Source organism: Chanodichthys erythropterus, chromosome 4, assembly GCF_024489055.1.
Source record: "Chanodichthys erythropterus isolate Z2021 chromosome 4, ASM2448905v1, whole genome shotgun sequence".
Taxonomy (NCBI): Eukaryota; Metazoa; Chordata; class Actinopteri; order Cypriniformes; family Xenocyprididae; genus Chanodichthys; species Chanodichthys erythropterus.
Window position 1 is genome coordinate 11176512 of NC_090224.1, and position 14172 is coordinate 11190683.

Consider the following 14172-nt stretch of genomic DNA (forward strand, 5'->3'; position numbering starts at 1 on the left):
TTTATTGCATCTTATTCAACACAGATTGAGAATTCACATTCATAACAGGTAAAATATGAAGTGTAGTAAACACTGATTATATTAAACGGCAGTCTTGATTTATGGGGAAATGCACTTATCTGACATCAGGATCTAAGAGCTAAATTGCCTGTTACAGTAAATGGTGACTGTTAATACATGAAAGAAAAAAGAAGAGGAATTAGAACAATAGTGTTAATGCTTTTAGTAATGATTAAGTAGTGTGAGAAAGCCTTCAATTAATTACCATACTTTTCTCCTTAAAGAATACTTAAACCATTTGTCATTATCATTTTTATTAGACTCTTCAATATAAAATCTTTTGTTAAATTCTGTTTACTTTAACAACCAAACAATGATATATTGTCACTGCCCCAAAAACATTATTAGTCAGCTTCAGAGATCTTCAAGGTCACAGAATGTCTTAAAGCTTCTAAAAGGGTTTATTCTAGCCATAAAAGTGCTCAAGATTTGTGACCTGAAGGAAAAGCATTGTTAAAGATGGTTCAGGTATGTAATGGTCAGTCTCTCAGAGGAATTATAAAAATCATCACGCTGCATTGAACACGGAACCAATCTTCATATCCTTAATGCAGTGCAGAAGGTGAAAATAGGGTCAAACACACATCCTATAGTATTTTTGGACGTTTAAACATTACACTTTATCTTTTCAAATATATCAGGTGAATTTTATTCTTTTCTGTATTTGTATTTATGGGAGCTATACATGGGTCAATGATGTGACGGGTCATTCTTTTTTTTCTTTTTCTTTTTTATCCAAAGGCCTTAATAACAATAAAAACAAAAACAAAGATATGACATCCAAAGTATGTAAGGTAGTAAAACTAGATATGTTTTATTGAATTTAAAGGTTTTAATTATATTTTGCTATACCTATAAAGGTATTTTAAAGATTTTGAAGGTCATTTGATTTAATCGTCCAAAGGCCAATAGAGTCCTTTCATTTGTGATTAAAATATTATATGAGCAATATCACACGAGTAGCCGTGCGATATGGCTGTATATCAGCACGCTGTGATTCGTCCGTAGGCACGAGGCCGCAGGTAATCACAGCGTGCTGATATACAGCCATATCGCACGGCTACGAGTGTGATATTGCGTTTATACAACAGTTCGACGGCACGAGTGTGTAAATAAATAAGAACAACAACGGAGTGTCTTTAAAACCCTCTTTTGTGCAGCACTACTTCCTTCCGCCACGGATTCAAATCTCAATTTGACAGTTGGACCAAGCCTCCGTTGCTAACTCTAAAATGTCACTTTAGAACTAGTAACGTTGAGTCGCTTCATTGAAACACATTGAATTTTCTACAGTATTAGAGAGAGAGCGAGAGAGAGAGAGAGAGAGTAGGCTATTACCTGTGTCTGGTATATATCTGGCATTACATTCATTCATCAAGTCGATGTCCATAATATTACATCCTTTATACAAGTCCGTTTGAATGTCCGCTGAGGTAAGCGATCATTGTATTCTTTTTTCAGCTTTGGGAATTTTCCATCCAACACCACAGCGCTAAAACAACTTCCTTTTGCAAAAGCTCCTTTCAATTTAAAAGTCTCTTGTGACTCACTGACTAATTCTCCTGTAAAATGGCGTATTAATGTAATGTTCACTCAATCCATATTACTTAATGGACATATTTATATAAAAATAATATTTATTGAACAACATATAAGCACAATTGTACAGTTCAGTCAAACATGAAGCACTAGTTATTAAAATATATATATATAGGTCACCATTTACGCTTGTATGTGGGTTTTACAAATATTTAACGAATGAAAAGGATTTTAAAGAGCTTGTGACAAAACCTCCTAACTCCATTGGATCCTCAAACTGTCAATCAAGCCTCATTAATCCGCCTCACCTCGTGAATGAAGTGCACACGCAGTTTGGACATCTCCTCTGTGCAATGCAAAGGTAAATAAAGATCTGATGTTTGAAAAAAAAATGTAAAGCGTTTTGTTTACTCAAAAAAACATGTTTATAAAGTGCAATGTTTTACGTATTTGAAGCGGAGAAGAGTCTGATATGTCCCGTCTAGTTGTAGCCAATGTGCTATATAAGGATGTAACGTTTATTATTATCAAATTTAATATAGCACAATTCGACTTGCTCTGGAACAAATAATAGATTAATAAGACCAAAGATTGCCCGTTCTATGTACTCAAATTGAATTATGTCTCGTGTTTAACCACTATAAGAGCCAGCGGCAAATCCCCGAGGCACTGGCCGAGATGAAGCTGTTCTCGGCGGTTACAGAAGCACTGAACGGCCGCTGATGCACTCGAGCTCGCATCTCCGAAAACGTCAAAACAAATTATAAATTAGGCGCTGTTATTAAATAGGAGTCACATATTTCAGCACTAAACAACTACATTCTCGCCTAAAAAACTATTAAAACTACAGTTCGTGGTACAAGGAGTAGTATTTGTAAAAGTTACGGTTGATTTGATCGGCCGCCATGACGGTCACTTCAAGCGGAGTGATACAAACGGTGAAAAGGCAGTAGGAGTGCTGTTATCACTGAAATATCGCATGGCTATCAGCCAATCAGATACGAGAACCAGACAGAACTGTTGTATATATATATATATATATATATATATATATATATATATATATATATATATATATATATATATATACAGGGATGGACTGGGACCAAAAATCGGCCCTGGCTTTTTGGCCCAGACCGGCCCACCACCACTTAAGATCACAAATACCACCCGTCCTTCCGCTTATATATATATATAAAATTTATTCTACTTATTTATTTATTTTTAGTTGTTTACAACCAAGATACGATGAATACACACTGAGCATAACCCAACACACAACAGTAAATCTATTAGCCTTATTACAGTTTACTTATTCTTATCACAATGTTAATTGTTGTTGGTGTGGGTTACTTATATCCAACAAGCTATGGTAAACAAGCTAGGTAACATTATAATCTCTAAAATAGCGGAGTAATCGGAAATAGCGGAAAAAATTCAGTCAAATTCATCAGTTATCATCTTTTTTTGTTGTTGTTGTTGTTGTTGTTGTTATGACTAATTACTCAGCACCATCAGCGTTAAAGAGAAAATAATCACTTCACCCGATGTTTTTGAATAAAATAGCCTTGACAGCCGACTTACTGGAACTCATCTGTCTGTAGAACTGTTCTCTCCCGCCGGCGCCGCCGGACTTCTACAGAATCTAAGCACAAGCGAGTGTGACGTGCGCGGTGGACCAAACCACTGTGAGGCAAGGGAGGGGTGACTCAAAATGTTTAATAAACTTAAAACGCCCGTTTGCGTTTGTATTGCTTTACTACTTACAAAATTATTTTAGGTTTATATAATTTATGCACAATACTTAGCGTGGTTATTAATTATATTTTTTATATTGCGTGCAGGCAGAAATCTTATAGATGGTGCTGTTCAAAGATATGATTGAGCCAGTCCAGTGTCAATCAAGAAAACAACCAATGGGCCGCAAAGCTACATGTTTCATGAGCCGCGTCTGTCAGAAGGAAAAAAATAGCCTATGTGATTTTTTTGACTAAAGTGTTTTGGGCCAGCAGCCCAGTGTCAAATGAAAAAGCATTGGGCCGCCGATCTAGGCCTACCACTTTCATGGGCCGAGATAATTTTTTTTTTTTTTTTTTTTTTTTTTTTTTTTGGCGGTCGGCGACCGTCGGCCCCAAAGAGCACGTCGGCCCACCGGGAAAGTGCCCGGTATGCTTTGTTATGAGAAAGAATGTCCAGAAAATAAATTTCATGAGTTTACACTCTAAAAATGTTGTAATATTTAAAAAACTTGTACTAAATATAAAATATTTGATTGTCCTTTTGATAGCTAGCTAGCTAGATATCAGCCTTGTTTGAAAATATACATTTGGTATAACCAAAATAAAATTGTCATTCAGTAAAACCGAAATTTTGGTTAAATCAAATGACTTTTTTGGTGACAAATTTTGTCCATCTTGTAAAAAATGACAAAAGCAGTGTTAATTGATTATAAAAACCACATAATCTCATTGTAAACACTTAATAAAACTTCAAAATTAATTATAAAAACCTTATTCGTCAATGACCTACATGCTTTTTGTGCTTAAATAAATACATTTTAGTGCTTTTTCAGTGATTCTATACAAAAAAGAAATGCAATATTACATTTGAAAGCCCCTGACATAGTGTTGTTTGTACAGCATATAGAGAGATACTGAGCTTTGGAAATACTCTCAATATTGAGAAAATAAAGTTGTCATACATTTTACATGTTTCCTCGTGAGGAAAACTCTTAAAAATTAAAAATTAAACTGAGGGGTACTGGGGGCAGAAGTTGGAACAAGGCCATGCTCTGATCATTTTTTTCTATTCTCTTTATACTGTCCGTGAAAAGGTTTAATTTTCATAAGTACCCTCCCCCGGAGACAGCCCTTGTTTACAGGAGTTATAAATCTCTAATGCACAAAGGCACATTTTATTAAGATACACTAGGGATTTCTGAGGACACGTACAGAGAGATGAAAGAGAAAAATGGGGAGAAAATTTGAGAAACAAAACAAGAATGAGAGACAATATGAAATAACAGTTTGTAATGTAGCAATAACACAGGGAACTGTTATAAGTGTGTACACATTTTGTTGGAGAATATGTCAAAAGTTTACAATAATAACAGTAATCTAAGAATTGTAATTATTTTTTTCTGAAACCACTTTTCCCATGTGCCTCTAAATGACTTTGATTAGAGTTTAGTGCCCTCTGCTGATCAAAATCAGGTTTTCTTTCTTTAAAAATAGTCCCAAACCAGGGGCCTCATTTATAAAACGTGCATACTCACAGATTTGGGGCCTCATTTATAAAATGTTGCTCAGAAACCATCCTAAATTTGACACTGTCAAAAAATTACTTACGATAATTTCTCAGATGTCCATACGTGTGATTCATAGAATGAACGTATACACAGAAAACGAGTGTACGCCTCTCTTTCAGATGTGAAATTTATAAATAGCAAATGATCTTAAACTTGCACGCAACTCAATGGTTGCAGTTCTCCGCATTATAAACGACATCTAATTAAAGTCATTTACATATAAAAGATCACCAGTCATCGTCCAAATCCTTGGTGAGCTGCAAGAATAGCTTAGATTTCCAAAAACCTGCAGTAATCTGACCAGAAAAAGTACTCTGGAAAAGTGGCTCTAAGCACTTTTCCACGTCAAAGTCCGTTTTTATAAATATGAGCGTTGGCGTGGATTTAAGCATACAAACACTCTAATATCAAATCTGTGCATACGCACTGTGGGATAACAAATTTATAATATGTTATATCTAGGTTCCAATTTAATAGTATATAAAGTGAAAACTTTATGTACATTGTGTTTAACATTTTGAGGTACTTTCAGACTGATTGGAGCAGGTATGCATTCCAACGACACTGTTATGCTGATTAGATCACACTGTAAAAAATGACCGTGATTTTAACAGTAAAAGACTGTAAAAATGCTGCGGTGAAAAACTGTTGATTGGTTTACAGAAAGTTTCCGTACTATATACGGTGAATAACTGTAATAGATCTAATGGTACATTTAATGTAATTTTACGGTAAAATACCGTTAAATTCACAGTTTTTGGAAGTGAAAAATAACAATTCATTGTAAAATTTACAGTGAAAAACCGTATATTGACATTCCCACAATTCCCTGCGTGATACTTCACATTTGATATATTTTCGTTGAAATAACTCTGTTTCTTCTTAGTTTTTCTCATTTTTTTCTTATCAGTTATGTACATTAGGGTTTTATGTTACATCTAATGTTGTTAAATTAATGTTTATTGCATTTTTAAAATTTCATGCATGTTACCATGATGGTGTTTAGTGTGTGTGTGAATGACACTGTGTGCTCCTTCTATATATTAGTATTGTGCTTCTCAGCTTGTGGAAAAGCTGCTTGTGATGAACTTTGATTCATCATGTGACTCTCATCACCACTGTGTTTGGTGACTGTCAGTGTATTATAAAGATACAAAACAGATATTAGTACTTCATTAGGTTGGTAAATTAACATTATATCAGTTAATGAAATACGTTATTTTACCGTAAATTTAACAGATTTAAAATGTAAAATTCACATGTAACTCCGTCAGTATGTTTACGGTTAGATGTCATTTTTACAGTATTGTTCTGGTAACCACAGCTGCCGGTATTTTTCCGTAGAAACAACGGGATTTTTTTTACAGTGCAGGGCTGGGGAAATGCCAGGAATGGGCTGATTCCTGCACTGCATTTGCATGCTTTAAATTGTCTCCACCTCTACTGTATGTATCCCTCCCCCTTAAATGTTTATAAACTACAAAGTATTACTGCTTTAGCTAGTACTGTTTGTACGCTTAAATCCACGCCAACGCTCATATTTATAAAAACAGACTTTGATGTGGAAAAGTGCTTAGAGGCACGTCAGGGTCTGAGCAGACGTACACACTTTTCCTTGTCATTTTACTGAAGGTTTTTGGAAATCTAAGGTATTCTTGGAGCTCACCATTCTGAATTAAACGATTTGGACGATGACTGGTGATCATTTATATGTAAATTACATTAATTAGGTGTCATTTACAAAGCAGAGAACTGAAAGAATTCAGTTGCACATAAGTTCAAGATCATTTGCGATTTATAAATTTCACATCTGAAAGAGAGGCGTACGCTCGTTTTCTGTGTGTACGTTCATTCTATGAATCACACGTACGCACATCTGAGAAATGATCATAAGATCAAATTTAGGACGGTTTCTGCACAACATTTTATAAATGAGGCCCAAGGGCTGCAAAAGTTTTAATTAGTTATAAGTTCACTGGGTACTATTTAACCCAATTAAAAATATTTTTCCAAAGATAAACTTATTTGTAAATACAGGAGATTTTCACATAGTAACTTTGTAGCACAAATTTTAAAAAGCAAGCTGTTTACTCACTCAAATGAATTGTCAATTTGATACACTAAAAAATAAAGGTTCCAAAAGAGAGTTTTTGCAGTGATGCCATAGAAGAACCATTTTTGGTTCCCCAAGTACATTCAACGAACAGTTCTTAAAAGAACTAATTTTTTTTAGTGTGAAGAATATATTAAATAATCTTTATAAAAATCCACTATAAAGAACCAATGGAATGGAACCAATGTGCAATGGAAATGCTGGAGAAAAAAAATTAATAAAAGAAAAGATTTAATCCATTATGACATATGTACTTTAAAGGTCTATATGAAATTGCATAAAAAAATTTTCCCCTTGATACAAAGTATTTAGTTTCAATAGTATATTTCCTCCCAATATTTTAGTTACTGTATACTATACAAATTTTAAACAATTTTAAAGTTTTAAAGGTGCCGAAGAACATGTTTTCAAAAGATGTAATATAAGTCTTAAGTGTCCCCTGAATGTGTCTGTGAAGTTTCAGCTCAAAATACCCCATAGTTTTTTTAAAAATTATTATTATTTTTAACTGCCTATCATTATAAATGTGCCGATTCAGGGTATGCGGCCCCTTTAAATCTCGTGCTCGACGCCCCAAGAGCTTGCGCTTGCCTTAAACACCATAAACGTATAGCGTTATTTTACTGTCAAATGTGGAGAGCACATTATTGTGACGCGAGAGCATATCAATGTAATGCGCGAGCGCAAATCTGTCCGCTCGTGCGCAGATTTCCTCTGCTCTCGCGCAAATCTGGACACGCGTGCTCAAATATAGTGCTCTCTTGTGAACTGCCTCTCCTCTCGCTCAGATTTTGCGTGTGCACGCTCAAACGGTTTCCTGTGCGCTCAAACTGCACGTGCGCTCACGAATCTCTCCGTGCTCTTGCAGAAATTAATGCTTTTGGATTAAACGCTGTCAAAAGTTATAAACAAATCAGAAGAGACGACTGAGCCATGAAAATGATACGTGGAATCTTATTGGCTGAGAGTGAACTGTGCCTGGAATTCTTTCGACAAAAATATATATTTTATTTCTTTACAATTTAATAATATTTATCAAATGTAACCTAGTCTAACTGCATCACATTACAGGTCAAACCCCGATTTATCTAAACAAACAAAAATGTTTCTTAAAGTTATTGTGGTCATACGTTTTGTGTTGAATTTAAAAAAAAAAAAAAAAAAGGTAACATTTTACAATAAGGTTTTTATTTGTTAACATTAGTATTATCTAACATGAACTAACAATGTGCAATACATTACTGTAATTACTAATCTTTGTTAACGTTAAAAATACAGCTGTTTGTTGGTTGTTTACTTCACAGTGCATTTACTAATGTTAACAAATACAACATTTGATTTTAATAACGTATTAGTAAATGTTGAAATTAACATTAACAAATATTAATAAATGCTGAAGAAGAGCAATTCATTATTAGTTAATGTTAACTAATGCAGTTAAATAATGTTAACGCAACCTTATTGTAAAGTATTACCAACAAACATCTTCTGATTTAAGACCGAACAAGATCAGGTCAAATCATCATTCCCTTAATACTTAATGTGGAGATCACATACCACCATAGTCAATTTCTTCTGAGGTCTGGAATTAATGATTCTGATACATCAAATACATTTTAACAGTCACTGGTCACCACTTACTGGCAGAACAGTGTAATAACATTAGTTTCAACGTTCATTTAGCTAATTTTAATTGCTGAAATCAGTGTATATTCAGACTATAAATTGTAATTGCAATACTTGCATTATTATTTAATGTTTGCAACACAGATGTAGCAATAGTGTGTTGTTGAAAACACTTTGTGAAGCTGTTTAAAACATATAGCTTTACATGACCACTGCTTTCAGCGGCAATGCAAAAGCAGGTTTAAATATTCTGGTATGATTGTAATTTCAAAAGGTTTAATAGACATAACCGAATCATTGTCATTTAGGAATAAGATCGCATTCTTTTGCTTAATCGTGCATACACAAGAGCTTAGGTATTTTTGTATGTCATGTTTTATACCAGACCTCAGAAGAAATTGACTATGGTGGTATGTGATCTCCACATTAAGTATTAAGGGAATGATGATTTGACCTGATCTTGTTCGGTCTTAAATCAGAAGATGTTTGTTGGTAATACTTTACAATAAGGTTGCGTTAACATTATTTAACTGCATTAGTTAACATTAACTAATAATGAATTTCTCTTCTTCAGCATTTATTAATATTTGTTAATGTTAATTTCAACATTTACTAATACGTTATTAAAATCAAATGTTGTATTTGTTAACATTAGTAAATGCACTGTGAAGTAAACAACCAACAAACAGCTGTATTTTTAACGTTAACAAAGATTAGTAATTACAGTAATGTATTGCACATTGTTAGTTCATGTTAGATAATACATTAACTAATGTTAACAAATAAAAACCTTATTGTAAAATGTTACCTATTTTTTAAATAAATTTCAACACAAAACGTATGACCACAATAACTTTAAGAAACATTTTTTGTTTGTTTGTTTAGATAAATCGGGGTTTGACCTGTAATGTGATGCAGTTAGACTAGGTTACATTTGATAAATATTATTAAATTGTGAATAAATAAAATACATATCTTCGACGAAAGAATTCCAGGCACAGTTCACTCCCAGCCAATAAGATTCCACGTATCATTTTCATGGATCAGTCGTCTCTTCTGATTGGTTTATAACTTTTGACAGCGTTTAATCCAAAAGCGCACATGTGCAGTTTGAGCGCACAGGAAACAGTTTGAGCGTGCACACGCAATATCTGAGCGAGAGGAGAGGCAGTTCACAAGAGAGCACTATATTTGAGCGCGCGTGTCCAGATTTGCGCGAGAGCAGAGGAAATCTGCGCGCGAGCGGACAGATTTGCTCTCGCGCATTACATTTATATGCTCTCGTCACAATAATGTGCTCTCGATATTTGACAGTAAAATAACGCCATATAAACAAAGTTCACACAGCTAATATAGCCCTCAAAATGGATCCTTACAAAGTGTTCGTCATGCAACATGTCTAATTGCGTAAGTACAGTGTTTATTTGAATGTTTACATTTGATTCTGAATGAGTTTGATAGTGCTCCGTGGCTAAAGCTAACATTACACACTGTTGGAGAGATTTATAAAGAATGAAGTTGTGTTTATGCATTATACAGACTGCAAGTGTTTAAAAAATTAAAATAACATTCTTGTCTCTGTGAATACAGTAAGAAACAATGGGAACTTTAACCACATTTAACGGTACATTAGCAACATGCTAACGAAACATTTAGAAAGACAATTTAGAAATATCACTAAAAATATCATGGATTATGTCAGTTATTATTGCTCCATCTGCCCTTGTGTAATGCCTCGATCATAGGCTGGCATATGCAAATATTGGGGGCGTACATATTAATGATCCCGACTGTAACGTAACAGTCGGTATTATGTTGAGATTCGCCTGTTCCTCGGAGGTCTTTTAAACAAATAAGATTTATATAAGGAGGAGGAAACAATGGAGTTTGAGACTCACTGTATGTCATTTCCATGTACTGAACTCTTGTTAACTATGCCAAGGTAAATTCAATTTTTGAATCTAGGGCACCTTTAAGATCTTATAGCTTTTAATGTACTGAATTTTCAATTAATGTGATTAGGCTACTGGTACCTTTATTATGATTCCCTTACTTCTTGATCCCAAGCTCTGCGGCAGTAATTCCAGTGATGTTTCTACCCTTCATGTGTTCAGGTGTTTGACAAGTGATTTTATCATGATGAAGAAGTCTTTTTTCATTCATATGCAACCAGTGCCATAGATATGCCAAACTAGAGTTGCAGTGCCATGGATTACCAGACAACACAGCATGCAAAAGTCCATCCAAAATACCTGGAGTCAAGCTTTGCAGATAGTTGTTTCTGAGGTCAAGGAAAACAAGCTCATCCTGCTTAAAGAAGAGTCCAGCAGGGAGGCTCGCCAAACGATTGCCACTCAAGAACATCTGCTGGAGGTTTGGGTTACCACTGAAGGCTGATGGATCTAAGGACTTCAGTCTGTTGTTTTCCAGGTACAAAGCCTCAAGCTTTGACAGAGAAGTAAGAGCTCCAGGAGTCAGTTCCTCCAGCTGGTTATTTTTGAAGTCTAAGCTCTCAAGATTATTGAGTCTTTGCAGGAAGGCCACAGGTAACTGGGTGAATCTGTTAGATGACAAGTCCAACCTCAGGAGGGAGCTGTTTACAGGCAGAGAGTCAGCATGGACCTCGTAGAGCAGGTTATCTGAGAGTGTGAGCTCCACAAGAGGAGAATGATGAAAAACTCGTGACGATAAAGATGTCAGATTGTTACCTGTGGGTAGGAGCATATCGTTATCAGGCATGTGTGTAAAAACCATGGTATATAATCACAAACATGAGTGCTGTTGTTCCGACTGTGGCTTCGTGGGTGAAAGCAGCGTCACAACATTCAATTCAACATCACAATTGCGAATGTCAAACTGTGTTTGCACAATAGTTCGAGAAGTAACCTTTCAGACAAAATATCGCAAGTTACTGTCCATTTTTGCTCCCCAACCAGGCGCGGATTAACGCACAGTCTGCAGCCTAGGGGCCCCACATATGCAGGGGCCCTGGATTGGCCAGACTATTTTTTTTTTTTTTATTATTTTATATTTACTTCAGTGTGAACAAAAAAAAAGACCCTCAACCTGTTTTTTGGAAGTCAATTTGATATTTTTTTCGGCATCAATTGGACATCAGCGTGTGAATGTCAAATTGACATCAAAAAATTTATGTCAAAAAATGTATGTCAATTTGATTGAAGTTTTTTCAACATCAAATGGACATCAGTGCGTGGACTTAAAAAAAAAATGACGTCAATTTGATGTCAAAAAAAATGAGGTCAACTTGATATAAAAAACAGGTCAATTTGATGTCAAAAATGACATCAATTTGATGTCAAAATATTGACGTCAATTTGATGTCAAAAGACTGACGTCAATTTGATGTCAATTTGATATAAAAAAACTGAGGTTAATTTGATGTCAAAAGACTGACACCAATTTGATGTAAAAAAAACTGACGTCAATTTGATGTCGAAATATTGATGTCATTGACGTCAGTGATGAAAAATGAGATCAATTTGATGTACAAAAAATTAGGTCAATTTGATATAAAAGACTGACGTCAATTTGATGTCAATTTGATGTCAAAAGACTGACGCCAATTTGATGTAAAAAAAACTGACGTCAATTTGATGTCGAAATATTGTTGTCATTGACGTCAGTGATGAAAAATGACATCAATTTGATGTAAAAAAAATTAGGTCAATTTGATATAAAAGACTGACGCCAATTTGATGTCAAAAAACTGACGTCAATTTGATGTCAAAAAACTGACGTCAATTTGATGTCAAAAGACTGACGTCAATTTGATGTCAATTAAATGTCGAAATATTGATGTCATGACGTTATTGAAGAAAAATGACATCAATTTAATGTCAAAAAATGAGGTCTAATTTGATGTAAAAAAACTGATGTCAATTTGATGTAAAAAAACTGACGTCAATTTGATGTCGAAATATTGATGTCAGGACGTCATTGATGAAAAATGACATCAATTTGATGTCAAAAAACTGACGCCAATTTGATGTAAAAAAAAAAAACAATTTTATATATATATATATATATATATATATATATATATATATATATATATATATATATATATATATATATATATATATATATGAAAAATACTGCTGCTGTACAATATAGCATACATGAATTACCCGTAGTAGATCTATACAGGTGGAGCTGGCGGTGGAGGATTTCTGAAAGTACGCTGCACTGCTAAGGCAAATGCTACTTAGTTATTTGAAGACTGAGAATGCAAGCTCATTGGCTGCTAATACAGCAGGAACCAATCATCTGTGTCCTATAGATATAATGATGTGATTAGGAGCAGTTGAGTTAAGGACCTATTAGCCTGCCCTTTTAGAGTTTCATGACAGAAGTCTCATCACTTTTGACTTGTCAAGAGACCAATTGAACTGCGAGTTTATCCATAAAAACTTCATTAACCAATAGCAACATGTAAACATTCGCTAGCCGGAGTCTTTAACCATTGCACTCGTGCGTTATGTCTTTTGCGACGTCTCGCGCATGACACGGCATTTGAATTTGGAAAAGAAACACAAAACTGACTGGAGCCGTTCCAGTGGAAAACAGTTTTAGAACCAATTGGTAGAAATTTTCCTTTTTAAACAAATTGTTTGAGTAAATTTAACTATGTAAAATCAATGAATTTGAAATATAATACCAATTTTAAGCTTACAATTTCAGTAGTATGCTATCCTTTTCCAAATTCAGCCAAATACACTTGCTTCGCTACTGAATAAATCTGTGGTTTTGAATGAATCATTCAAAAAACTGTTTACTTCATGTTTTTGAACTCAAAGACAGTAACTTGTCGCCACCTACCGGTGTAATGATGTAACTGAAGAAAGAGTCCCCACTATTAGTGAAAAGTCCCCATTAATGTACAGACAGACTGACAGTCTCTATGGAATGCGCAAACACAGAAACTAATTAAATTTGAGGACCATAACTTATATTAGTTATGTAAACACACACATTACCTGTAAGGTCAAGGAAGTGAAGATTTGACAGGCCCTTAAGCAGGTCTGCAGGTAATGTTCGCAGCTGGTTTCTGATCAGACTGAGCTGCCTCAGTTGGGAGAAGATCTTCAGGTCATCAGATGTTATAGAGCTTAAATTGCTAAAGCGGACATTGAGGTCTGTAGTGTTACCCGGGAATGCCTTACTGGGTAACTGGGTAAAGTTAACGTAAAGACAAATGACTCTGACCTCATCGGATCTTAAGACATGTCTGCATTTTCCTGGGTGTGAAACACCACCACCAGCAGCAGCAAAGCAGCTCAGTACCCCTGCAACTGTTAGAAAATAATAGCTGTTCATATCTATGACAAGATGCAGCAGAAATAAGAATATCCTGGTAGAAACCTCAGCGTCCCAGTCTTGAACTTATGTCATGTAGATCCGATTCTGCTTTTATAGCCTGAATCACATTTGTCAACATGCAAATAAGGATTTTCCAGGTCCACATCTGGTTCAAACTCTTGTGCAACCATGGACTTTTATTAATCAA

The 14172-nt window shown here is 34.8% G+C and overlaps 1 protein-coding gene across 3 annotated transcripts in view; it reads right to left on the minus strand.

The window, feature by feature from the left end:
* LOC137019053 (leucine-rich alpha-2-glycoprotein-like) overlaps positions 1-14032 on the minus strand; it is a 31839-nt gene extending 17807 nt beyond the window's left edge. The window contains exons 1-3 of one of the 3 annotated variants that reach the window (XM_067384038.1): positions 13643-14032; positions 10679-11353; positions 6749-7219 (exon numbers count right to left, since the gene is read on the minus strand). In XM_067384038.1, the coding sequence (XP_067240139.1) occupies positions 10695-11353; positions 13643-13982 (999 nt within the window). In that variant the 5' untranslated portion in view covers positions 13983-14032 and the 3' untranslated portion in view covers positions 6749-7219; positions 10679-10694. Of the gene's footprint in view, positions 1-6748; positions 7220-10678; positions 11354-13642 lie in introns of those variants that run through there. The other 2 variants (XM_067384037.1, XM_067384039.1) reach the window with 2 other exon arrangements.
* Positions 14033-14172: the final 140 nt, after the last annotated feature.